The sequence below is a fragment of the Toxorhynchites rutilus genome, chromosome 3, assembly GCF_029784135.1.
Source record: "Toxorhynchites rutilus septentrionalis strain SRP chromosome 3, ASM2978413v1, whole genome shotgun sequence".
Taxonomy (NCBI): Eukaryota; Metazoa; Arthropoda; class Insecta; order Diptera; family Culicidae; genus Toxorhynchites; species Toxorhynchites rutilus.
The window spans coordinates 121,182,178-121,209,042 of record NC_073746.1 but is presented as its reverse complement, the minus strand read 5'-3'; the positions used below and the strand labels follow the sequence as shown (position 1 = coordinate 121,209,042).

At 38.1% G+C, this 26,865-nt stretch overlaps 2 protein-coding genes across 2 annotated transcripts in view; one reads left to right on the top strand and one right to left on the bottom strand.

The window, feature by feature from the left end:
• LOC129776630 (estradiol 17-beta-dehydrogenase 11) overlaps positions 1 to 26,865 on the bottom strand; it is a 47,336-nt gene that overhangs the window by 4,903 nt on the left and 15,568 nt on the right. The window contains exon 2 of the mRNA XM_055782375.1: positions 9,849 to 9,966. Coding sequence (XP_055638350.1) covers positions 9,849 to 9,966 — 118 coding nt within the window. The remainder of the gene's footprint in view (positions 1 to 9,848; positions 9,967 to 26,865) is intronic.
• Positions 8,061 to 10,048, top strand: LOC129776627 (uncharacterized). Its single transcript, XM_055782373.1, has 5 exons — positions 8,061 to 8,162; positions 8,257 to 8,399; positions 8,470 to 9,145; positions 9,200 to 9,395; positions 9,456 to 10,048. Exons 2-5 carry the CDS (start codon positions 8,279 to 8,281, stop codon positions 9,705 to 9,707), a joined length of 1,245 nt encoding a protein of 414 aa, XP_055638348.1. The 5' UTR covers positions 8,061 to 8,162; positions 8,257 to 8,278; the 3' UTR covers positions 9,708 to 10,048.

The following is a 26,865-nucleotide window of genomic DNA, read 5'->3' as shown; positions in this document are numbered from 1 at the left end:
TTATATCAAAGCCCATTCCTGAATGAACAGAGATTTAAAAAAGACTTTCGTTAAAAGCACCTTCCTTTGAGATAGATAAAAACATATTCTATAATTAGCGAACAATGATCCAAAGAATTATAATAATTGAGATAAAAAGTAGGAACAATCGGGCTAGTTGCAAGTTGTTGGGTGAAAATATTTTCAGAAATGGAAAACAAATTTCTAGAGTGTAAGAAAATCGTGAAGGTAACTAATTATATTTTATGCCTGCCTGGTAGTACCTGGTAGGACCACTTGAAAGAATTTTTGTACGGTGAACATTATGTAAGCTACGAAAAAGTCACAACTCAATGTTGGACAAAACTTCGATCTGGAATGTGACAATTTATTTGATATATGTTTAAAAATCCTGATCTGCTTCGCAAAGTCTTCACCATCTGAATATGAACGAATGAAAATCGTTGTAGAGATCAAAGTAGGTAAATCAAAGGATGTTCAATTGTTCGGCTTTATTCTTGGTTTTATTCACTTAATCGGGAAATTTAACAAAAAATTGCATTTTGTGTTTTTTTTTTGCTTACGTGTCTCGTTTTTATTCCTGAACTATTTGGTCAGCCTAGCGATAGTAAACTCCGTTTCTTACCGAAGAAAAAGCAGAGAATCGAGGAAACACACAGCTCGATACGGTTTCTACACTGGTGTATAATTTGAAGTTCTGGGTTTTAAAGTCATCGTCTGTTTTTGAACGCTATGCCAGCTTTTTTTGTAAAAAGCGAAGAGTTTTGGTCTCCAGTGAACTGTTTTCGTATCGTGTATAAACAGCTTTCGTGCCTATACCTGTTCACAGAAAATGCACATCATTGAATGATTTTTATCAATTCAATAACTGCTCCAGGAACCAATTCTATATCACATGTCAGTAATATTTCCCTCTTCGATTGGTAGTCTATTGCAAGTTTACCGAATGTAATTATGCTGCATTTGACCAGAAAAACGTGCTTCATCATCAGCATCCTTGCTCATACTTGATAATAGTCTTGAAGCTTGCAGAAATTATGATTTTTCACATGATTTTTCAATGCTATGGGCAACGGATTAGGAAATTCAGTAGAACCCCGATTATCCGTTAAATAGTCGGGCTAGGCCATCGCGTATAACGAAAATCGCGGATAATGCAATATAAGGCTAAAAATGAGGCACAAACACGAAAAATATATATTGAGCTGTCAAAAAAGTCCTGCGGTATTTCCGCGAGGTGTCGTTGTAAGCGCGTAGTTCTAGTTGTATTCATTGTATCGAGTCATACTATAGCTTGCTGGAAAGGTATTTTTGTGCGCTATAATATAGTCCTTGACAGTGTTTTGTTTGGTTAAATTGTTCGTGAGTTATAGTGTCGCAAATATGGAGCAAAATAAAGAGAAAATCCGACATATTTTACAGTACTACTATGACAAAGGCAAAAATGCATCTCAAGATGCCAATAAAATTTGTGCAGTTTATGGACCCGATACAGTTTCCATTTCCACCGCACAACGATGGTTTCAACGTTTTCGTTCTGGTGTAGAGGTCGTCGAAATGCGCCACGCCCCGGAAGGCCTGTCGTCGAAAATTGCGACAAAATCGCTGAATTAGCCGAGAAAGACCGGCATAGTAGCAGCCATAGCATCGGCCAAGAGCTGGGGATAAGTCATCAAACCGTTATTAACCATTTGAAGAAGCCTGGATTCCCAAAGAAGCTTGATGTATGGGTGCCACACACGTTGAAGCAAAAAAACATCTTTGACCGTATCGACGCATGTGAATCGCTGCTGAATCGCAACAAAATCGACCCGTTTCTGAAGCGGATGGTGACTGGCGATGAAAAGTGGGTCACTTACGACAACGTGAAGCGCAAACGGTCGTGGTCGAAGCCCGCTGAAGCGGCTCAGATGGTCAAGCCCTCATTAACGGCCAGGAAGGTTCTGCTGTGTGTTTGGTGGGATTGTCAAGGAATAATCTATTATGAGCTGCTTCCGTATGGCCAAACGCTCAATTCGGACCTGTACTGCCAACAACTGGACCGCTTGAAGGTAGCACTCATGAAGAAGAGGCCATTTTCGATAAACAGAGGCCGCATTATCTTCCATCAGGACAACGCCAGGCCACACACTTCTTTGGTGACGCGCCAGAGGCTCCGGGAGCTCGGATGGGAGGTTATTTTGCATCCCCCGTATAGTCCGGACCTTGCACCAAGTGACTACCACCTGTTTTTGTCCATGGCGAACGAGCTAGGTAGTCAGAAGTTAGCGACAAAAGAGGCCTGTGAAAATTGGCTATCCGAGTTTTTTGCCAATAAGGAAATGAGCTTCTATAACAGGGGTATTATGAAGTTGGCATCTCGTTGGGAACAAGTCATCGAACAAAACGGCGCATATTTGACTTAAAACAGATGATTGTAACTAGTTTTATGAACAAATGAAAATTCAAAAAAAATACCGCAGGACTTTTTTGACAGCCTAATGTTTTAGAAAACTATGTTTCATCAATATGAAATTATTGAACTATCAATCTGTAAGGTCGTGTACATCAGTGATCAGATAATGTGAAAGCCATAAGCAAAACAAAAAAGCAAGACTCTACCACTCACTGACAAATTTCGGGAAGGTTTATTGATTTACTAGGGAACTCACTTTCGCGGATAATCGAGGTTCTACTGTTCGCGGGGTCATTCACGACTTCCTGAGACCGTCTATTCTCGCACTCCAATAGGCATATCGAATAACACCAAACAAAATCCAGAAAACTCTCGGAGGTATATTTCTCTGGTACACAAAGAGGGGCCCCGTTCTTCAACACTCCGTTGCTTTGGGTGTCAAGAGGATATAAAAAATCTCATTCGTTGAAAATGTTTGATGATAGAAGAAGATGAATGCATTTTTTTTGTTCGAGATACGATACATATCCAATACTTAGTACTAGTGTACGAAACACCACAAACTCGATGAGATCTTCCAAAAAAGGTTTTCACGAGGTTTGAACTATTAGAATCTTGATGAAGTTCTAAAATTATATTCGTAGAACAAATTTAAATTTCAATAAAATGATAGATAATTAACAATAACTTTGAAGGAATGGAGTTGTCCGTCTATTATCGCACTCCAATAGGCATATCGAGTAACACCAAACGAAATCCAGAAAACTCTCGGAGGTATAGTTCTCTGGCACACAAAGAGGGGCCCCGTCCTTCAACACTCCGTCGCTTCGGGTGTCAAGAGGAGCATTCCCCGTATGCGAAAACAACCTGCAGATAATAGCGGATAGAATAGTAGGATCCCGGAATTAAGACAGAAGCTACCTGAGGCGCTAGAATGCTCACCACCGCGACCGTGATATGCAAACATCAGACGTCAGGGAGAATATCACGGCTGATCTCTTAGAGGTGCTGGAACTCTCGGTCCTTAACGATACCACGGCTGAGCAGGGATTCGAAATTGGAAAGTTGAACCTTCCTGGAATCCATCATCCAAAGCTAGACCTCTGCGAACCTATGGAGACGTGTGAAAGCGCATGGAAAACCATTCAATAAACACTTCTCCGTGGAAGAACTCACCGTTACCCCGCGCTCCACGAGATGGGAGTCCAAACAAAAACTCAAAAACTCAAAATTTAACAAAAAAAAACTCAAAATTTAACGTCTTTGCACTAGTGAATGAAGTCTCAATGCAAATCAACACAAGTTCCGAATAAAAAAATGAGATAACTATTTTGATTGGCACCCAAAATCATACGTTTTGCCTCGTATTCCGAATAAAAACCCAAAGTGCCAAAGTGTCGATTTTTGACAAAAAAAATTGTTCGAGATGATAGCAGATCTCGACGTTTTATGCAATTTTAAGACATTTGACATTAAAAAAGCGAAAACACCATTTTCATGTAAGTATTGAGTGTAGTTGCTTGACTGTTTTCGCAATAGCTGCTACAATCTACTGATACGGGCATCGAAACTTTTTAATAAATATGTAAATTATATGTAAGAAAGAGGTAGAGCTTTTCCGAATCATCATGAAACGGATCATTGCTGTAATGCGTTAAACTTCACAGATAACGAATGCCTAACATATTCGGTTTGAATTTGCATGTAAATATGGTGGACACAGTATAAAATAATGAAGAAACAATATAGTTATTTCGATTTTTCATTCGTAACTTGCTGCGAAATGTTTAATTGCACGATAATATTTCTTGCTCATTCGGACTTCATTTATGAGTGTCGCAGACGTTAAAGTTTGAGTTTTTTAAAAACCGAAAATCGAGGATTTTATTTACGCTAATCGCGTATCATTTAATAATAACAGAGATTCAGTGACTCAAACCCGTAATCGTACTCCACCATGCAGATCTTTTTTCCCTTCTTTTGAAAGTCGAAAGCAAGCATGCGGAACATTCTATTCAGATAAAATTATAATGTCATATGAGAGTTAGCAGGTTTGCTATCTGTTTTCAGAATAATGGTTTTTATTTCTCTAAAAATGGCGAATGTATGTGCTAATGTATGAAAAATGACTCAAATTCATAATCGTCTTCTTCTTCTTGAATGGCGTTAACGTTCTCTGTGGAACTTTTGCCGTCTCAACGAATGTATTAACTAGCGTCATTTATTAATACTTAGTTGAGATTTCTTAAGCCAAATAACACGCCTTCAATGTATTCCGAGGGGCAAGCTCTAGAATACGCGTGACCACAGTGCAAGTCGAAGGAAATTACTCTGACGAAAAATCCTCCGGCCAGAACGGGAATTTACCCCGAACACCCGGCATGATAATGTGAGACGCTAACCACTCGACCACGGGTGCACAACTCATAATCGTACGCTGGTTGAAATCTCTACTCGATTTCGAAGGCGTTGGTCAGTTCCCTAATTTCATCATTATTATGGTATCCCTTGTTCATCGCAACTATCTTCAGCTGTCTTTAGTCTTATCTACGATTTTTTTTGTGTATTCAGAAGGTATATTTATCAATTTTTTCATAAGGTGGTTTTTAAAATCGTTATTTTTAGAAATTTTATGGTTTCTAAATTTCCTACATAGATAACTTTCTTATTTTTTTTACTGGGATTGATGTCGGAAGATTGTGGAGGAATATCGATAACTATTGAGTAATTGTAATGTAACCATATGCGAACTTCATATGTCTTAAGCTCTAGGTCATTGTCTTGGAAAAACTTGAATCCTCAATTCCATCCCATTTTGTTGACACTTTGCTTCATATTTTTCTTCAGGATGATTGAGCCAATACACCATCGATGAAAGCCAAATTCCTCATACATGCACCCTCATATCATCCCTCCACCACCACCATGTTTAAACATTGGTTTTTGATTTTTTTACATTTAATTCATCGTTAGCCTCCTCCATACGAAACGACAACCATCGGAGTGAAAAATATCAAATTAGGACCCATCTATGGAAATAACATCTTACCAGTAAGACATTGATGTGTTTCATGCTGTTTGGAATAATCAAATTGGAGTTACTGATCTTTTTTTGCTGAGAAACGGTTTGTCCCTCTGTGCTCGGGCATACAAGCTGCCCTTCCTAGGCACATTACAAACTTTTTGTTTGCTCAATTTGGTTTTTATCGATGGTGTAATGGATCAGAATGTTTACTTGAACATCCTAAAGGTGTAGTATGTAGCAAATTGTGAACAAAATGAGATGGAATCGAGGATTCAAGTTTTGTCAAGACAATGACCCAGAGCTCAAGACATATGAAGTTCCCACATGGTTACATTACAATTACTCAAAAGTTATTGATGTTCCTCCACAATCTTCCGACATCAATCCCAGTAAAAAACGAAGGAAGTTATCTGTGTAGGAAATTTAGAAACCATTAAATTTCTAAAAATAACGATTTTAAAAACCACCTCATGAAAACATCTAAATATACCTTCTGAATACACCAACAAACTCATAGATAAGACTAAAGACAGCTGAAGATAGTTGCGATGAACAAGGAATACCATAATAATGATGGAGTTAGGAAACTGGCCAACGCCTTCGAAATCGAGTAGAGATTTCAACCAGTGTACGATTATGAGTTTGAGTCATTTTTCATACATTAGCACATACATTCGCCATTTTTAGAGAAATAAAAACCAAAAAAAAACAAAACTACAACAAACTGAACTGAAACATTATATAAATTATTATCAGCTTTTTTACCTTATCCATATTACTTATATTATTTATGTTTACTTATTACTTATATTATTACTTATGTGTTGAAATATTAGAAGAAACTAAACGTAAGCGAAATGAATTACATGCAAAGAATTGATTAATTTTAAGAAACTATGTATATATTCGTAGGAAAATTATAATCTAACCTGTACACAGTTTTTATGTGTTTGACTATCATTTGCAAAATCTGGTTGCAAACTCAAAAGTAGTCGAAACACAAATTACATTGAAATCTGAATTAATTATGTGGTCTTTTCCTTAATTTTCCGAATCACAAAATGGATAATCCTATAAAGAGCAAATTCTTTCCAATAAAAATATACAAATATATTTTTTTTTGTATATTTTTATTGGAAAGTCCTTTCAATTAAGGAAAGTTTGACTTGTAGTGGTGCCGTGTCGAACTTTCCAAGCTGGAGTCAACTTTCATCATAAGCACCAAGTTTCAAAAAAATCGAAGAGAGTCGGCCGCTGGTCGATTTGGCGTGGGATTGCTCTATATGTGGATTTTAGTCCAACCAAAACTTCTGCAAAACTTCATATTAACCCCGTCGCGTAAAACATCGAGTCTTACTCGTGGTGGGTGTACTTGCATAACATAGGGCGCTAGAACGCTCAGCAGAGTAGTGAAATCACTTGATGTGTGACGTATTAAAAAATACGCTAAGGGGTTAATGCGTCCAGCCGTCTCTCCTGATCGATTGAAGTTTTGAATAAATCAGCAATTTGCAATTTGTGCTGGGAGTAGAATATACCAGGTATACTCGTGGAACTAGTGATAAATTGAAATGAATTTTGTCGCCATAGTAATAATTCAATAAATTTAATCAAAGAATTTAATCAAGTTTTAAAAATTGTCAATTCATTTGCTATTCAATCATAATTTTTTAAAATAACGATCAAAGTCGCAAGCATAGTTTTTGTTCAGTGAGAAAATGTTTGTAGTAAACATTTTTACTGGGACGTTCTATGAGAAAATGAGACCTGAATTATTGGTACAGGCAAACCTTTTTTTTTTTGTGTGGGGGATAGGGACTGCACAAAAAAGTCGCATAAAAAAGTCGTGCAAAACTTCACCAGCAGCTTTAAAAAAAAACTTTTTTTGCGCGGTGAATCTGGACCGCATAAAAAAAGTTTCCCCCAAGAAAATAACTCAAATCCACGCCATTCACCGTTCAATTTCCTTTTATTTTCCTGCTTTGCGATGGGACACTTTGCCTTGTCGGTTGCGCGTGGCTGTTTTGTGCTTTTAGTTGCATTTCGAAACGTGTTGTTAGTTGTTAGAAATCATGTCATGCAAAAACATAGAAAAACTTAGAGCATTTGATGAGAGGAGGGGAATGCCTTTAGAAGTGGATAATTGAGACGCAAATATGCTTTTTTCGCACTGAAATGCATATAAACCATCGAAAAAAACTAAATCGACGATAACTTCGTCAAATATGCTTCTTTTCATACATCGCACAAAAAAAATTGTACAAAAAAAACGGCACAAGAACAGAAAACCGCACAAAAAAATCGGCACTCCAGAGTACATCCTAGGCGTGTTAATCGGCATAGAAATCTCAACCCAAGTATTACTAATAAACATGAGGCAAGTAATGCTACATACTTTATCTTCAGGTGCTCATTCATCACGAAGTTGCAGCCCTTCAAAAATCACTAAACAGTTTAGATGTCACTCTTTGTTCGTCTATTTGTTTGTCAAGTGTACAAGTCATAGAAAAATACATCTTATCTTATCACTCACTCTCACATAGTAGCATCTTGTTTCAAGTTCAAAATAGTTTGTGTTTAGCGCCATCACAACGTTTTCGAACTGCTTTACAGCATAACAACACTCAACTAAAATGAAAAACTCTAACGATCGAGGGACCGTTTATTATCTAATGAGTGGAATAAACTTTTGGAAGAAGTTGTTTTCGGCATCTTCAATTACACGATAATTAGACCAATTCGGTAAATAATTAAATCGATGAATTCATCGTTGGCTTCCCTTTATAACAAGTTCACTATCATATTTTTATTCTCTCAATCATTGTGATGAACGAAGGTCGCATGTTCTCTGAACAAAAATGGTGAAATGCATAACTGTGTGTCTGCCAGCGAGGCTGCAATATTTTTACAAAAGATTCAAAAGTTTCTCCAATCATACCGATTGTTTTGCTCATATCAAATGTCTTTGTTCTTATCTGGGTATGTATCTCGAATTAAGATTCATCGTTTTCAAAATAAAATCAAAATCGAATAATTCCTTCTCGATTAGCAATGGATGGTCGTCGTAACCTGCGCTGGCTGGGCGTGCTTTCTACGTACATTCCGCCGTTGACATTCTCCATCTATCAAACCACACGTGGTGAGAACATCGTCGGTATAGGCTACCACTTCATCATGATCATGCACTCTCTCATTGCACTGTTCAAAATGACCACTCTCAGACTAAACTCGGAGAAAATCCAAACACTGATCAATTACTTCAATGCACACGTTTTCCATCGGGATGACCCGCAATGTTACCATCTGCGTCGGAAGACCTACTTCATTACGTGGAAAATTTGCTTCGCCCTGGCGGCACATTTTATTCTGAATGTAGCGGCCGCTTTTGCCACCACAGGTCCAAAAAGTCCGTACATTGGATTATGTGAAAAACAGATAGTCTGGTATCAAGAAATTATGCTGCTAGTCATAATAAGTTGCATTATGGTGCATATGTGTATCTACTCGACGGCCATTTTGATCGTGTCCTTCCTGATGCATTGGTTTCAAACAGAACTCGAAATCGTGGCAACTGCATTCTCGAGGATTATCCACGTCAAACCTCAAGGTGCGCAGGGAAACGGTGTGCACTATTTGAGGATCTTGTTCCAACGCGAGGAAGTCCGTTGGACGGGGATAGAGCGTAGAATGATTTACTGTATCAGTCGACACGGAGAAATCATTGAGTAGGTATAGTTGCGATTGATTGATGTCATACGATGTATTCTTGGTGATTTCAGCCTTATCAAGCTTTTGAGGGAGATTGTGGAACCTATATTTTTCGCACTCGGATTTTATATTGTAACATCGATTTCGACTATGATTTTCCTCATGTATAGTGATGGACTGTACAACGTACTCGCTGTTGGACATATACTGGCCGTGATTTTTGAGTTTTACTATTACGCTCATCTGGTGGACGATTTGGATGATAAGGTAAGTGTCCATGAGGATACAAATTCCGAATGCGCCATCATATTGCCATTCTTTTAACAGAACCATTTGATCGCAACCGTTATTTACAAACAAGATTGGTCCACTCAGATGAGGTACTCGTCGCGTTTCGCGAAACAGTACAAAAGTGTGAAGAGCATGATACTGATTGTCATCATGCACTCCCAACGGCCGTTTCGGTTCACCTGTGGCGGATTGTACAAAATGACAGTGCCTGTGTTTACCGCCTTGGTTGAAACAATCTACGTGGCGGTTACGTTCATGTTACGGACAATTAAGATCCAGCGATACTGAGCGGTCGGTCGATTGCCATGTTTGGGTATGCCAGCGCGACGGCGTCAACTCTCTGATCACAGTTGGTCTAATGGAATAAATTATCGTTGCATCCCACACTCTGCACGTAGTTGGTGGTGATTCAGATGGATTAGTACTCACCATCCTTATTAATATCCCAAATCACGACTCGCGCCCGAAGACGAGCGAAGTTAACAGCTAAGTGGCGCCCGACTCCACCACCGCCTCCGGTTATTAACACCACCTGTCCAGAAACATCCTGCGGAGAGATAGAGATAAGAGGAGAGAAAATTTAGATGCGCATGCCGAGATTTCTGGACTAGTATATACGACTGTTTCTGTCCTCTGCAATCGTGTTCAAGTTTCCTTAATTTTTTTTTGTAAATCATATCTTCATAATCACCAATTCTGAGTAACATTCAAATTATGACTTTTTTTTCGTGGATACCAGTCTCAATTATTATTATTGATGTGTAATAAAGTTTTATTGTATAACTTGAACGTAATTTGTGCGATTCAGTTTTTAGATTTTCAATAGACCATAATTGTTACATAATAATGACTAAGTTCAATGCATAGAATATTCATTCCGATGTAATTGATGTTGCAAAAGTTAATGAACGTTATATTTTAAAAGACCTTTTCTTAGATCCAAAGGGCACTGAACGTCTAGTTCAGACATTATAGCATGGCATTTGGTTATTATAAGAACACCACCAGTGACCTTTCAACAGAAGGTAGTCACGCCATTGCATATTTGAAGCTCCCAGCGCATCTTTCTGGTTAATCATGTGCATCTGCAGCATGTGTAATGAGGTCGAATAAATATAAGCTTCATTTCTCAGCTGTTGTTTTTCTGTCGCCTCAATGAAGACTTCTATTAGACATATTCGAGGCATAAGTTGAAAACCTTTTGAAGGAAAGCGATTTTCAATTCTGTGGAGATTTCAACATGCGATCATGGAATGGAATGACCATTCTTGGTGTATGTATTTTAGCACTCCAAGTATCGATATGCAACCAGCCGGGCGTGAAATTCTGAATGTGATCTGGTTTAGAATGTATTTTGTACGAAGATTGCACACGAATGTTTAGAGAAAACAATCGACTATTACATAAGAATGAGAAGTAATCAATGGGTGCATAAATTCTGTTTCTCTAGCCATCACACAAATGCCACCAGTCGAGACGGTGTACTTGTACGGAAACTCAATCGCGTGTATGAATTTCAATTTTCAATTCAATGCATGCGATTATTTCATACTTCACGAGATGTGAGGAAATTATTGATCTTACTGATGTTGTGTTCTTGTTGAATACGGCATTCGTTTCTCACTTGGAATAAAAATTTGACGACTGACTTCTCAGGATTGAGTGACTAGAATATTAAATTAAAAACCATTAGTTTTATCCACTGTTGTTTTTCCATTGTCCAGTTTATGAATGTTATTATTTTCAAATCACAAATGAAATTAAGGTAACAAATTAACGATGTAATTGACGAATTTCATGTCAATTTGACTGGCTATTGGCAGCATCATCTCAGATTACATTGAAGTTTTTTGGATGTAAAACATTGATAATTTAAACAACTTTGCATTCTTGAAATCTCTATAAAAAATTAGACTACTTTTCAAAAAGGGTCAACGTTTTTGACGTAGAACTACTCCTTTCAGGAAGGATGCCAAATCATAAAACAGGTCACGTTTTTATGAAATAAAGATAACGTTAATAACTATTTTCACTGTGAACGAATTCTCATGATTTGCATACCAATCGAATCGAAAATTCTCTAAGATTTGTTTGATATGCTATACATTACAATTCGCTAATCTCTAAATGGTTTAGGTTCATGAAAACTGGAAGAACTTCCTCTTTTCCCATACATTTGTTCTGCCGAATCGTGTGCTAACCCTACCCGTATTTCGAATGCTTCTAACTCGAACATTTCTTAACAGATCGGAAAGTTGTTTGCATCAATTGATAGGAAATATTTCTACGCATCTATCACAATGAATTTTTTTTTCGTGAGATGAACAATTGAATAACTGTAAAATGTCAAGCGTTATCTAAACGCCCTAACAAGTTTTGATTGGCCCGATTTACGGTTTCCCCAACACAGACTTCAAAATCGATGTGCCGTGAAATCCACTCTGCAAATATACATGCAAGTCGGGGGTATTTTTGTTCCCACCGAGCTGTGTTTCCCAAACACGGACTTCTAAATCAATGTGCCTAGAGGAATCCGCTTTGTCAAAACATGCAAGTCGGGGATATTTTTTGGTGTTGAGTACTTTTGTATTCGCTTGTGACGTAGAACTACGTCTTTCAGGAAGGGTGCCAAATCAGAAAACAGGTCACGTTTTTGTGAAATAAAGTTAACGTTAATAACTATTTTCACAGCGAACAAACTCTGATACTTTGCACACCAATGGAATCGGAAATTCTCTAAGATTCGTTTGGTATACTATACAGTACAATCCACTAATGCCTACACAGTTTAATTTGATGAAAACTGGAAGCATTCTTATTTTCCCATACGTTTGTTCTGACGATTTGTGTGCATTCCCGAACAAACTGTCAATAACGAGCAACTGACATTCGTTTCTGCCCGTTTTCAACATATTTGGTTTAAATAAGTCATCCGCGATTTGAAGCCACTAGAGGCGAATGAAATGCAAAGTTAAAGCCTCTTAAAATCAAAAAATCGAATCGAATTGAAGCCACACCACTTCTCGTTTGGTGGTCATCGTAGCAACATGGTTGCCGCAGAGCGTCGAGCGGGAGAGGATTGTTTTCCTGTCGGGTGAAGGGGGAGTATGGAATAGAGTTTCTTTCCACAAAAGCCCTTCTCAGGGCTAGAGGCGTAAACCAAAAATAGAATAGAATGAAAACACAGATGCGAGTGAGCTAGCATAACTCAACGAGCGGATATCATTCATGCCTAATGCTGATTTCACACACATACACACAACTCGATACAAGGAGAGGAAGCCCTCTGTATCGAGGTGTGCTACGACAAAGAAGAGCAGTATACGAGAATTTTTTGTGTTAATGCGGATATGGAAGAATATCCAGAATTTTGGAATATAGATATATACTGCATTTATTTTGATAAACGTATATTTCATGAAAGTATGCTTTCATATTCCAGCAGGGTAACCTCACTGTTGCTTGTTGTGGGGTTCGATTACATCTCAATCGGAATATAGGAGCAAAAAGTTTCATAGTTTCTGATCGATATCTGAGTGGGAAGGAGAAAGTCTGATGCGAGTTGAACCAAATGAACGAGAAGTGCTGACAGTTTTTTTTTCAAAATTCTCTGACTCGAAAACTAATACAGGGCGTACTCGATTATATACAGTCTCCAAAATCTTTTTACTGTAATTTAAAAAAAAGGTTTCACGTACATATATTTGTTATTTTTTTAATATAAAAAAAATTTTTTTTGATTCCTCTTAATGTCAGAAAATACCTTTCTCACATAAAAAATCCGAATTCTTCCGGGCGATGATACAGAATCATATTTGATGAAAAAAAAACCTTCTACGCATGTGTTAAAATTTCAACAATTTTCCGTTTGTTCTAAACTGGCTCTACTTCAACAAGTACGCTACGTAGGATGGTTTTGTTGCGTCCATTTGAAAGATGAGAAAATTTACTAAGGAAAATGATGTTGGTTTCTCCGATTTTGGGTGTTTTCACGCAAAAAGTAGATGCAAATCAATTTTTCTTCACAAAAATCACATGTAATCAAGGGTTTGTCCCAAGTCTCTAGTTGCTAATAATACCATAAGGCGTTCAAATGGTTAAATTCTTGTGTTTTTTAACGATTTTGTTCAAAGAGAAATAATGATCATAGTTTGTCCGGTTTTAAAAATCACTGTTTTCGAATGAAGAAATTCGAATTTTCAAGTAGATGTTGTATTTCTCATTGCTTGAGTTTACTGTCATCATAATAATCCATTCATAATTTAGGCTTTCTTCAGAATATTATCTATTCTTGGGCATTTTACAGCATGGACAACATAAACAAACTGCAGCGCGCCAAGCTGTTGTCATAGTAATCATTTGGACAAACCAATATCAGTGCATCGGACAAACCATGATCAGCATTGAGGTCATCGAGATGCATCAATTACATGATTTAGATATATGAATCTGATACAAATGGTGTGCAAGGATGATAGAGGAAGATGAAAATATTAGGCTGTCAAAAAAGTCCTGCGGTATTTTTTTTTGAATTTTCATTTGTTCATAAAATTAGTTAAAATCATCTGTTTTAAGTCAAATATGCGCCGTTTTGTTCGATGACTTGTTCCCAACGAGATGCCAACTTCATAATACCCCTGTTATAGATGCTCGCTTCCTTATTCGCAAAAAACTCGGATAGCCAATTTTCACAGGCCTCTTTTGTGGCTAACTTCTGACTACCTAGCTCGTTCGCCATGGACAAAAACAGGTGGTAGTCACTTGGTGCAAGGTCCGGATTATATGGCGGATGCAAAAAAACCTCCCATCCGAGCTCCCGGAGCTTCTGGCGCGTCACCAAAGAAGTGTGTGGCCTGGCGTTGTCCTGATGGAAGACAATGCGGCTTCTGTTTATCAAAGATGGCCTCTTCTTCATGAGTGCTACCTTCAAGCGGTCCAGTTGTTGGCAGTACAGGTCCGAATTGAGCGTTTGGCCATAGGGGAGTAGCTCATAATAGATTCCATTCCTTGACAATCCCACCAAACACACAGCAGAACCTTCCTGGCCGTTAATGAGGGCTTAGCCACCGTCTGAGCCGCCTCAGCGGGCTTCGACCACGACCGTTTGCGCTTCACGTTATCGTAAGTGACCCACTTTTCATCACCAGTCACCATCCGCTTCAGAAACGGGTCGATTTTTTTCCGATTCAGCAGCGATTCACATGCGTCGATACGGTCAAATATGTTTTTTTGCGTCAACGTGTGTGGCACCCATACATCGAGCTTCTTTGTGAATCCAAGCTTCTTCAAATAGTTAATAACGGTTTGATGACTTATCCCCAGCTCTTGGCCGATGCTACAGCTGCTACTATGCCGGTCTTTCTCGGCTAATTCAGCGATTTTGTCGCAATTTTCGACGACAGGCCTTCCGGAGCGCGGCGCATCTTCGACGACCTCTACACCAGAACGAAAACGTTGAAACCATCGTTCTGCGGTGGAAATGGAAACTGTATCGGGTCCATAAACTGCACAAATTTTATTGGCAGCTTGAGATGCATTTTTGCTTTTGTCATAGTAGTACTGTAAAATATGTCGGATTTTCTCTTTATGTTGCTCCATATTTGCGACACTATAACTCACGAACGACTTAACAAAACAAAACACTGTCAAGGATTATATTATAGCGCGCAAAAATACCTTTCCAACAAGCTATAGTATGACTCGATACAATGAATACAACTAAAACTACTCGCTTACAACGACACCTCGCGGAAATACCGCAGGACTTTTTTGACAGCCTAATATGAATACCTGTTTGGCACAGGTGCGCTGAACTGGAGCATTCAAAAAAGTGGACAAACCATGATCATATTTTTGACTGGACAAACCAACATCATTTACCTTATAGGATATAGTTGTGAAACTATATTAGTGAATTGAAATAACCTTTTGGAAGTGAAAAACTTCAAAGTGAGCGGTTAAGTGTTATTATTAATTTTATCCCAAAAGTGCATAATAAACTGGATTGGTTCTATCAACCAAATTGATGCTCTCCAATCCCTCTACAATTTATGATCTGACACCCAATTATGAAAAAATACAACTAATACTTATTTTGTATAAAACCAAGATAGTGATAAAAATGTGAAAAAATGTGAGACATTTATACACATGATGTTTTCCCGCGTCACAATATTTCCAGCCTACTACACTTTTTCTAAACAGTTGTTTATGTTGAAATTGTTTACTGCGGCGATTTATTCCGGACACGGTTTTTGACATGTTTCTAAAAAGATGAAAAGTTTGCAGAACATGTCAATCGTGAGGATTTACACACAAAAAATTACGAGTAAAACATTAATAGTAATCTTTCGAAGAAAATATGAAAAACTTATTGTCTTTCTCTGTGGCCATCTTTCAATGTATATGTTTGGTAATTATATGGACTTTATAATATATTTCATATATTTTTACGGAATTTCAAAAAATGAATTTCGGAATTTTGAACAAAATGAATCTAAACTTTCAAAATATTTTTTTAAATGAAATTTTAAAAAAATGATCAGAGAGTTAAATGTAGATAATTAAATTTTGAACCCGTACACGTAAAATTTTTTCAATTCAGTTAATTGTTTATGTGATTTTGACGTAGGACTACGTCTTTCAGAAAGGGTGCCAAATCAGAAAACAGGTCTCGTTTTTATGAAATAAAGTTAACGTTGATAACTATATTTGTATCGAACGAATTTTGATGGTTTGCATACCAATTGAATCGGAGAACCCCTAAGGTTTGTTAATATGATATACATTACTAATCTCTTAAAGTTAACGAAAACTGGAAGCATTCCCATTTTTCTATACATTTGTTAAAGCTAACGAAAATTAGACGCATTCCCATTTTCCATACATTTGTTTTACACAATTGCATACTTACCTACCAGTCGTGACAATGAGGATATACCTATGCATCTGAGAGTTACAATATTCATATACCACTGCGAATCAAAAGCAGCATTCGTTCTGTAGACAGAGTGGAAAGAGGAGATATTGCAACTTAAGCTTCTCCCATTGATAACTTATTTGGTGTAAAAAGAACGATTCGCGATTTCTCGCACATGGTCTTGTTCTAGCCAGCACTCAGTCAACGGCTTTTATTAATGGTATTACTTCATATATTGGGTGTGCAACATAAGGGGGGACCCTACTCTGAAAGGTTGAAAAATAATGGATTTTCGTGATTTTTTTTCGAATGTTTTCATTGAAGTTGGGTATTGGAACATTTTGGTGATTCATTAAAGTATATTTGAACATTTATTTTTTTTTAATTTTTTGGATGCCAATATAGTGGTTATTATGATGTTGCCAGCTGGGCGCGTGGATGCTCTCTCTAAAACTGGTGGTATGTGTTTCTCAGAATTTAGTTGACCGATCTGACTCAGGTAACGTTTTTCTAACGAAAAACTCACCGTCAGTCCCTAGGGAACGATACAGAGCTCAACGTGTTAAATAGTGTCGGAAGTGGTAAACATGCGGATTGAATAATATAATTTCATAGCCTTACGTCGGAAATGCACTCGTGTCATAGATACAACTTTCTACATTTTTTACTAAAAACTCACGTTCATTGCTCTCGAATTCTTTAAAATATTTTATTCAATGTAATGGCCACTGGAAGTAACTCCGCTTGCGAATGACGGATCTCTACAGTAGCATGTCCGAAGAAGAATCTAAAACTATTGAGAACCAGAACAGAGGGTCCAAAGCCCCTAAGGAGTATGGTTGTAATAGGTATTATCCATGGTTATTATGGAAAGAAAGAAATGGATAAACACCTTATCACATCACTCACCACAGTGAATCCTGATTCTTACCTCTCCCTCACTAACAACTATCACTTCCTTGGTAAACGCTAGGGAACCACGCTATAGAGACGACCCTTTTGACCTTCCCCTGGTGACTGTAAGGACGTGACCGGCGTCGTTATTGACTATTTAAAGTTTGAATCACCGTAACTTGTACAATGAGAATGGATTGCTACTCCCAAGCGTCATTCGGTGTGTTCTTTGTGCAATTTCGGTGGTTCAGTTTAATCAAGGAGAGCAACTACGAAGTGTACAGTCTACCCAAGCTCAAGTTCAAGCAATGTAATGGCCACTGGAAGACAATTCATGAATGCCTCGCCGAAAACAAATGCTTTCCAGTTATCGAGCAATATTCGCGAAAATTAAAGTGCTGCTTAGCGAGTGAAACCGTCGATGAAAACAAATGGTAATCGGAAGGAGCTAAGTCTGGTGAATAAATCCCAATTAAGTCTCAATCCACCCTGGCTCGATGTAACGAGGCATTTTCTTCATAAAAAATCACTTTGTGTTGCGTTTTCCTGAGTATTGCCTTAAAGGTCACTGTTTTTAATTTAGAAATTTATCAGTATTCGAATTACAGTACATTATGTTAGCCTGTTTATGAATTCATTTTCACTACCAGTTCCGAAACTCAACTGATACGGATCTGAATCGGATCTTCAAAAGACTTACACTGGACCTACACACTATTAGATCTGAAGATTTGAATATAACCTTTCAGTTCAAATGAGCACTTCGCATGTTACCATCTACTAGCTCCTCATTTGAAGAGAAACATAATTTTCCACATTGACTCATCTTGCCGTACATCTGATGAAATGCATCACTGCTCTGTTTACAAAAGAATAATATTTGTCACCCCAATATTGACGAGTGCCATATATTTCAAAATCGAAGAGATTTGCATATTACGATCTATTTGTTAAGCAAAAACATAGCCAAACATGTTTCAGAAAGGTTTTAGGTGTCGGTAACGACATTGGGTTCGAACAAAAGTTTATTCATGAAGCACCATCGGAACGAGACTTCTCGCACCTTGGTGTAAATAAAGAAATGATGCCGGACCGTCGTTCACATTGTAGCATCACAGTTCTGCAGGAAGCATTGATGAATTGCAGTGCGGAATATCGTCATAATTTTACTCGCGTCGTTTATGGAAAACTTGGACACACTGTCTAGTGTGTTGGAATTCCCCGGTTTCTTCTCAGGGTTGTTCCATTGTACTCACTAAACCACTAAAAGTATCCATTATAAAAGTATCCAAATAGTCCATTATCAGAATTGTATTCCAGTGAAACGAGCAATCCACTTCTGTCATTGAGAGTATTTCGGTTGACCGATCGCCTATATGACCTATGTGTGTCTGATCTCGTGAATACTTTTGTTTAACAATTTTGGACTTTCAAATTGTAAGGACTTCTTCTTCAACAAAGCTATGAAAGTAGATTTACTCTATATCCATGGGATCTGGACTAACTACATCGCCTATGTTAAGTCTGGACCACCGAAATTTGCACGATGAGAATTGATTGATGCTCTCAATATCAGAGAAGAATATAGTCTACCCAAGCTCAGGCTGATTGTATCATACCCATCAATACTGTGTTATTTGTTAGATGTATTCCTTACTTGTATCACACTGTAATCAACATTCTTATCAACAGGTATATAGGAAATCGTCGATTTATTCAGTGCTTTGCACGTTCATGTCACGAATAAGTCACGTTCATATTCGAACGTGCCTCGACGAAGCATCAGCGGAAATGTTGCATATAAATCTTAACTCGACCTTCGGCTCATTCTACTTCTTTGACCATTCTAGTACCATCACTTATTTCCGATTAACGTAATCATTTTCGGTTCTGTGAAAAGCTTCAACTTTATGTTTGCATCGGGATCAATACCCCTGGTGTCTTGTTTCATAACTCTCGGCAAGAGCGTTGTGACAACAATAATAGCGCATCGTTTGCTTGCAAAGAAGCAACATTACAGTTAACAGTTTGTCGACAAGCTGGCCTCCATGGAGAGGTTGGTTAATCAATGCAATTGTGCTCGGTAATTTGACCATTTCGACAAAAGCTAGTAATGATTGTTGCCCATATGAAAAAAAAATATTTGAGCTTATTCATCTATTTTTTTACATTTCGAGAAACTAAGATTCATAATGACACACGTTATGAACAGAAATGCAAAAACATTATTGAGTCATAACCACACGAGAGACAGTGCGATTTAGCAAAAAACTTTTCGCAATGTTTGCGATTGTATTCGTTATGCTTTGTGAACACTATCTAGGGGACATTCTCCATGCTTTCGTGGGAACAAGCGACAGGTTACACCTTGATTCCGTCAAGCAAATATTCGTTATGTGACAAAGGGTGTATAATTTTCATCTATTCATCCGTAGCTGCCCAAATATCTGATTATGAAAAAGACTCTGGTAGCGAAGCAGTGAAAAATTGAAATCTCATAGTGGTCATAGAGAGAGAACCAGAAAAAATATATCTCGGATTAATATTCATTTGGTGAGAAAAATAATTTGATCACCGGCTTTCTGTTTGATGTTTCGTGGAATCATGAAAGGAATTAAAATTGTAATATTGAAACTAGAGCTAAAAAGTCGACCTTTTCAAGTTAGATAGCAGCCAAAATTCAAGCGAAATAAAACGCGACAAAAGTTGGCAAAAATACTCCTATGAAACATTAACGAGATAACAAGTTTAAAATTGAACCCATGAACGTGGTAAAGACGAGACCTCCGTTCCGCTCATTTCCTTTTGCTCGGCGGTACCTAACACTGCTTTCCTACGAGAAGAAAGACAAATAAGTTCACATCACTTGTGCTATAATGTCTCAACGAAAAGCCGTGATGTGCGATAGATGGTATGCTCCTAGCTTGAGCTGTTTGAGTACCTGATATTATATAAGAAACCGCTCTGCCATCGTCCATTCGTAGCGAAAGGTTCGCCGCAGGGTATAAGTTTTACTTACTGCCAAACAAATGATGTGCAAAAATCCATTATCTGTTGGATTGCTGTGGATTTCGGACCAGTCGCTCTTTTTCATTTTATAAGTAACGAAACAGAAATTATGCACGAACAGTCCGTAGCTTTCGTTTCAATTAATACTATTCCATTTATGATCAGCAAAAAAAAAAATGCTGCAATATAAAATATTGTATGAGTATGATCAGTTAAAATCCAAGAAATAGTAAATTATGGAGTAAAAGGCCAATCCTTATCAACCGTAAACTGCTTGCGGGGAGCCAATGAAGCATACATCGGTTGTTTTGCCATCTTCAGACCATGACACCCATTGCAATCGGGTCTAACATAACTACTATTTCTCTGCCATTACTCAGTATTACTTTGACGCTATTGCTTGGGACGGAGCTTTAGACTAATGCAAAGATGAGACCCTCGCGGTCGTCAACCTTCCAACGTGCTCAATACTAATTGTTGCAATTATTCTATCACAGTGAATCGTTTGCGTATGTATAAAATAATTCTCACGACCGATTCATTGCAACGAACTGGTGTAAACATTTTCTAATGTTTACACCTGCTTTGAATAATCCCACGCTCGTTTGAATATCAAGCCTCGATCCAATAGCTTCGGTAATTGATTTTATTTGGAACCACCAAACATTATGCCTTTATATTCTATTCTAATAATAAAATAGCCATATAAATAATTTTATTAGAAAGGCATATATTTTAGGGTGGGTGAACACAGATTTTATTTTCGGTAAACTAACATCGACCCAAATAAAGGGCGTGTCACATCAAATTGCATCACGGAAAAAACGCTGTAGAAATTTAATTTTTAGGAATTATATTTTCAGCTTTCGCTTATATTCAGATAAGAGTGTATAGATCACGTTGGTCATGCTTCACTGTCAATTTTTCGTTAATTTGGAAAAATGTCGTCGAACGAAAAAGAGCGTCGTGAATTAATCCTGCGCACTCATTTCGAGAATCCGGAGTTGTCACATCGGGACATCGGTAAGATGCTGGGAATCGTCCAATCCACGGTCGGCAGAGTACTAAAACGATACTTCGAGAACCTAACCATCAACCGGAAGGTGAAGAACGGCAAAAATGGATGCTCCGTCAGTGAAAAAGATCACAAGCACGTAGTTAAGCAGTTTAGACGTGATCCGAGAAGTTCGGTCCGGGATGTCGCCAATAAGCTGAATTTGTCAAGTTCATTCGTCCAGCGGACCAAGCAGCGGGAGGGCCTGCGTACATACAAGGTTCAGAAGGCTCCTAACCGCGACGAAATGCAAAACATGGTGGGGAAGACGCGAGCCCGGAAGCTGTACACCGAAATGCTGACGAAGCCGCATTGCCTGGTAATGGACGACGAAACCTACGTCAAAGCGGACTTTCGTCAGCTGCCGGGCCTGTTGTTCTTCTCCGCAGAGGACAAATTCAGCGTTCCGGAGGAGATTCGCAAGCAGAAACTATCCAAGTTTGCCAAAAAGTACATGGTGTGGCAAGCGATCTGCTCTTGCGGAAAGCGGAGCGCCCCCTTCGTGATGACCGGCACAGTAAACGGGCAGGTTTACCTTAAGGAGTGCCTACAGAAGCGCTTACTACCACTATTGAAGCAGCACGAGGGCCCGACCATCTTCTGGCCGGATCTCGCTTCGTGCCACTATTCAAAGGACGTGTTGGAGTGGTACGAAGCTAACGGGGTCACCTTCGTGCCAAAGGAAATGAACCCGCCCAACGCGCCGGAGCTTCGCCCAATAGAGAAATATTGGGCGATTATGAAGCAGGCCCTCCGGAAGAACCCAAAAGTTGTCAAATCGGAGGCGGACTTCAAGAGAAAATGGATTTCTGTTTAAAAAAAACTACAACCTGACGTTGTACAGAACCTTATGGACGGGGTAAAGAGGAAGGTGCGAGCATACGGGCTTGGGCTCGAAGTATGAATAAAAAGAAAATGCCAAAAGTTGTTTAATAGTTTTTATTTTACTGTCTAAAATTTTCAAAAGGATCGGTCTACTGGGCGAATTTCTACAGCGTTTTTTCCGTGATGCAGTTTGATGTGACACACCCTTTAATGCAAATACGTTCGAAATCAGCATATATGTTCGGTTACTACAAAATCGAGATCAACCAGTGGAGCGGCCGGTGAACGGACGAACTTGTATGAATTTTCATTTTCGGAAATATCAAATTAGCATACGAAAATATTTGAGCTTATAGCTCATCCTATGGTGGGGACATCAGCTAACTCGAAGTTGAAGGATATAACCGATGTGTGCTGTTCGAAAATAAAATTTATTTTATGATCGCCACATTGTAAAGCTATTCTTGGGACGAATAGCTTGACATTCTACGCACATATTAACATTTGGTTTTCTTGTTTGGGGAATTATTGGTGGAATGGAATGGTTTATGCCTTCCTGGTGCGTTGACTTCCTGGTGACATCCAGGTGGGCAGTAAATTGGTTAAACAAAACTATCGATGACACTTAATTCACAATACAAATTCTAACAATAATTGACTGAATTCAATTTTTCGACAGATGATAACCCAAAATTCACTGTATAATGTGGGATCGAAAAGGATTTTTTTTTTCTAGTCGGTTCCTTCAGTGCAACCTTTCAGAAAGCGATGTTTCCAAACCAGTGCACATTGGTTGGTGAACTTCGTGTCCCAGTTCAGTCATATCCGTCGAAAACAATGGCTGACTCCTATTGCAACCAATTAGGACATACAATGGTGATGGATCGTTCACTTCGTGGTGTCATCCAGGTTAGCCGAAATTTTTTTAAATCATTTAACACTATCAATGATACTAAAAAAACCCTACTTACGATGAACTGAATTAAAATGTTATATGTTGGAATTTAAAATTCATTGTATACTGAGGAATCGGTAGATCATTTTTGTTTGATTCATTCAGAGTAACTTTTGACTGCGTTTCCGATTTGCGTACTCTTTGGTAAATCTCGTTTTTCATTAGAAGTTGTACACGTCGAAAACAAATAAATTACTTACTGTAACTGTCAACAATTCGGGCACATAAGAGACTCCTTGCAAAACGAGGTCTGTTAAAAACATATAGCGACTTTTGACTTTACGCGGGGGTATATTCGTTTTTTAATATTTTTTTTCGTAGCGTTATGTTGGTATTCATGTATTTCACTCATGCTGACTAGTTCAGCCATTTTAAATGTTTATTTCGTTTTTGACATGAGATGGAAATTATAGCTCTACTATCCCAATTGAAGCTGCTGAATTGGGTTCGGCAAAAATCGAAGACGAGCCAGAAAACGTGCAAGCAAAGCAGCTGTCAAATATTAACTGAACATTCAACATGGCCGAATTGTTTGTAGCCCACGGGAATTAAAAACTCGCGCACGACACTTTTTGATCAGTCCCCGTAGAAAAAATGCTCTAAATGTGGTGATATCATGATGACGACAAATGCAAAAATAAATGCTGGTATTTCAAAGACAGATGTCTCATAATTATAGTAAAGGGTGTGTCACATCAAATTTCATCACGGAAAAAACGCTGTAGAAATTTAATTTTTAGGAATTATATCTTCAGCTTTCGCTTATAATCAGATAAGAGTGTATAGATCACGTTGGTCATGCTTCACTGTCAATTTTTCGTAAATTTGGAAAAATGTCGTCGAACGAAAAAGAGCGTCGTGAATTAATCCTGCGCACTCATTTCGAGAATCCGGAGTTGTCACATCGGGACATCGGTAAGATGCTGGGAATCGTCCAATCCACGGTCAACAGAGTACTAAAACGATACTTCGAGAACCTAACCATCGACCGGAAGGTGAAGAACAGCAAAAATGGATGCTCCGTCAGTGAAAAAGATCACAAGCGCGTAGTTAAGCAGTTTAGACGTGATCCGAGAAGCTCGGTCCGGGATGTCGCCAATAAGCTGAATTTGTCAAGTTCATTCGTCCAGCGGACCAAGCAGCGGGAGGGTCTGCGTACATACAAGCTTCAGAAGGCTCCTAACCGCGACGAAAGGCAAAACATGGTGGGGAAGACGCGAGCCCGGAAGCTGTACACCGAAATGCTGACGAAGCCGCATTGCCTGGTAATGGACGACGAAACCTACGTCAAAGCGGACTTTCGTCAGCTGCCGGGCTTGTTGTTCTTCTCCGCAGACAAATTTAGCGTTCCGGAGGAGATTCGCAAGCAGAAACTATCCAAGTTTGCCAAAAAGTACATGGTGTGGCAAGCGATCTGCTCTTGCGGAAAGCGGAGCGCCCCCTTCGTGATGACCGGCACAGTAAACGGGCAGGTTTACCTTAAGGAGTGCCTACAGAAGCGCTTACTACCACTATTGAAGCAGCACGAGGGCCCGACCATCTTCTGGCCGGATCTCGCTTCGTGCCACTATTCAAAGGACGTGTTGGAGTGGTACGAAGCCAACGGGGTCACCTTCGTGCCAAAGGAAATGAACCTGCCCAACGCGCCGGAGCTTCGCCCAATAGAGAAATATTGGGCGATTATGAAGCAGGCCCTCCGGAAGAACCCAAAAGTTGTCAAATCGGAGGCGGACTTCAAGAGAAAATGGATTTCTGTTCAAAAAAAAACTACAACCTGACGTTGTACAGAACTTTATGGACGGGGTAAAGAGGAAGGTGCGAGCATACAGGCTTGGGCTCGAAGTATGAATAAAAAGAAAATGCCAAAAGATGTTTAATAGTTTTTATTTTACTGTCTAAAATTTTCAAAAGGATCGGTCTACTGGGCGAATTTCTACAGCGTTTTTTCCGTGATGCAATTTGATGTGACACACCCTTTAGAATAGAAGTTTAAGTCTTCTCCAAGGCTACATGAAAAATGGGGTCATCTATAACCGATGTGTATATAAATCTGCTACTTCAATATCCTAACTGGTTTCAGTTCTCCAAACATTCAAATTTCCCAGACATTTCAATTCATTCAAATTTTTTACCTTCACAATTGAATGACACAATGGATGATTCCCAAACTTCTTAAGAATGTATTTCTATTTGAACATTTGTGAAACGAATGTGTAATATTCTTGAATTTTGAGCTACGCTAGAATGTTCAATCACAGTTTGACTCACAATTGCCAATTAGGGATTGAATGGGCTTTTCGATTCCTTTTTATTCGGGGGGCTCGAATACCGTTTTGTCTCATATTCCGAACACTAAAGCTTTGATGGCCATTGAACAGTGTCTCATTACTCATAATGGTACTCTTTCGCGATTTTTGGATACAATAGAGCCTTCTTTCGACTACATTAAAATTGATCTACAAATACATATTCATAGTGAAAAACTAAAAATATGTTTAATCACTTTTGTCTCAAATTCCGAACACCATTTTTGCTACTGACTCATATTCCGAACACTTCTGTCTCAAATTCCGAACAGCAAAAATGCTTTTTTTTAAATCATCACTTTTAGACTACTGAACCGATTCATATGATCGATATATAAAATTAAAGTTAATTAGCTAGTCTTTCTTGGAAAAATATTATGCTTGCAAAAAAAATGGATTATGCTTTTGTAATTATTAATTGCATTTGTTTCTTATAGTTTACATGGTTTCGGGACAAAGGGCGCTATATCGGTATCGATATCAGTAAATGATGTCTATAACCCAAAGAATGTCAGGGTATTGAATATTAAATTATTTATGATATTAAAGTTCGGTAAATTCACAGTAAATTCGCCATTTCAATCATGCGTAGAAACATGATTCATATTCCGAACACTAATTTTAATGAAGCATGAAATATCATTTTATTTCATCCATTTATTGTAGATTTTTACCATTTCTAGCACTTAACATGAAAACAACAAACAAAATAGTTGAAAAAACTACAAAATCTGAAAAATAACGATGCTTGTTTTTTTACAAAATTTGCTAACGCAAACATTTTATCGTGTGTTTTGACTGTCACTTTTTTGAAAATACTTAATATTATAAATTATAGGCTGTATCGATACCTATAAATGATTTCTGCATAAAATATCTTTTTTTTAACAAATTTATTGTAGGTTCATACATTCTGTCAAGTGCTAACATGGAAACAACAAACAAAATAGTTGAAACAACTACAAAAACTGAAAAATGAACGATGCTTGTTTTTCGGTTCGTCGACATTGCTAATAACGCATACACTTTATTCATTCTAATACAAAATTGTTCTAGTTAATTGTTACATAAAATAACTCAATTATAAGATACAAAACAATAGTTAAATGCTAATGAATTCAATCGAACTGACTTTTTTTTGTACTGTTCGTACTATTCTGTTTATTCTTTTCTACATTTAATAATACTCGAAGAATCTTCTATTATAATATAACGCTGTTATTATGTCAAGATTGTGAATAAGTGAAAATGATTATAAATCTAATAGACAAGTTCTTCCTCTTTAATCTTTACCGCGAGTAACGTAGCGTAGCGTTGTCAGCTCCTATTGTGAAATTTCAGGTAAGGTAAATGATTTTGGTTTGCCCGATTTAGGGTGTTTTCACGCAACTCATGGTTTAGCCGGTTTTAGAAATCACTATTTTTGAATGAAGAAATTCGAATTTTCAAGTAGACGTTGCATTTATCAATGCAAGTTTATTGTC

Bases quoted from the DNA above. Each gene is read 5' to 3' on its own strand.
- LOC129776627 (XM_055782373.1), top strand. From the start codon at position 8,279: ATGGTGAAATGCATAACTGTGTGTCTGCCAGCGAGGCTGCAATATTTT. The intron at 8,400-8,469 runs GTATGTATCTCG...CTTCTCGATTAG, and splicing joins ATGTCTTTGTTCTTATCTGG to CAATGGATGGTCGTCGTAAC. The intron at 9,396-9,455 runs GTAAGTGTCCAT...TTCTTTTAACAG, and splicing joins TGGACGATTTGGATGATAAG to AACCATTTGATCGCAACCGT.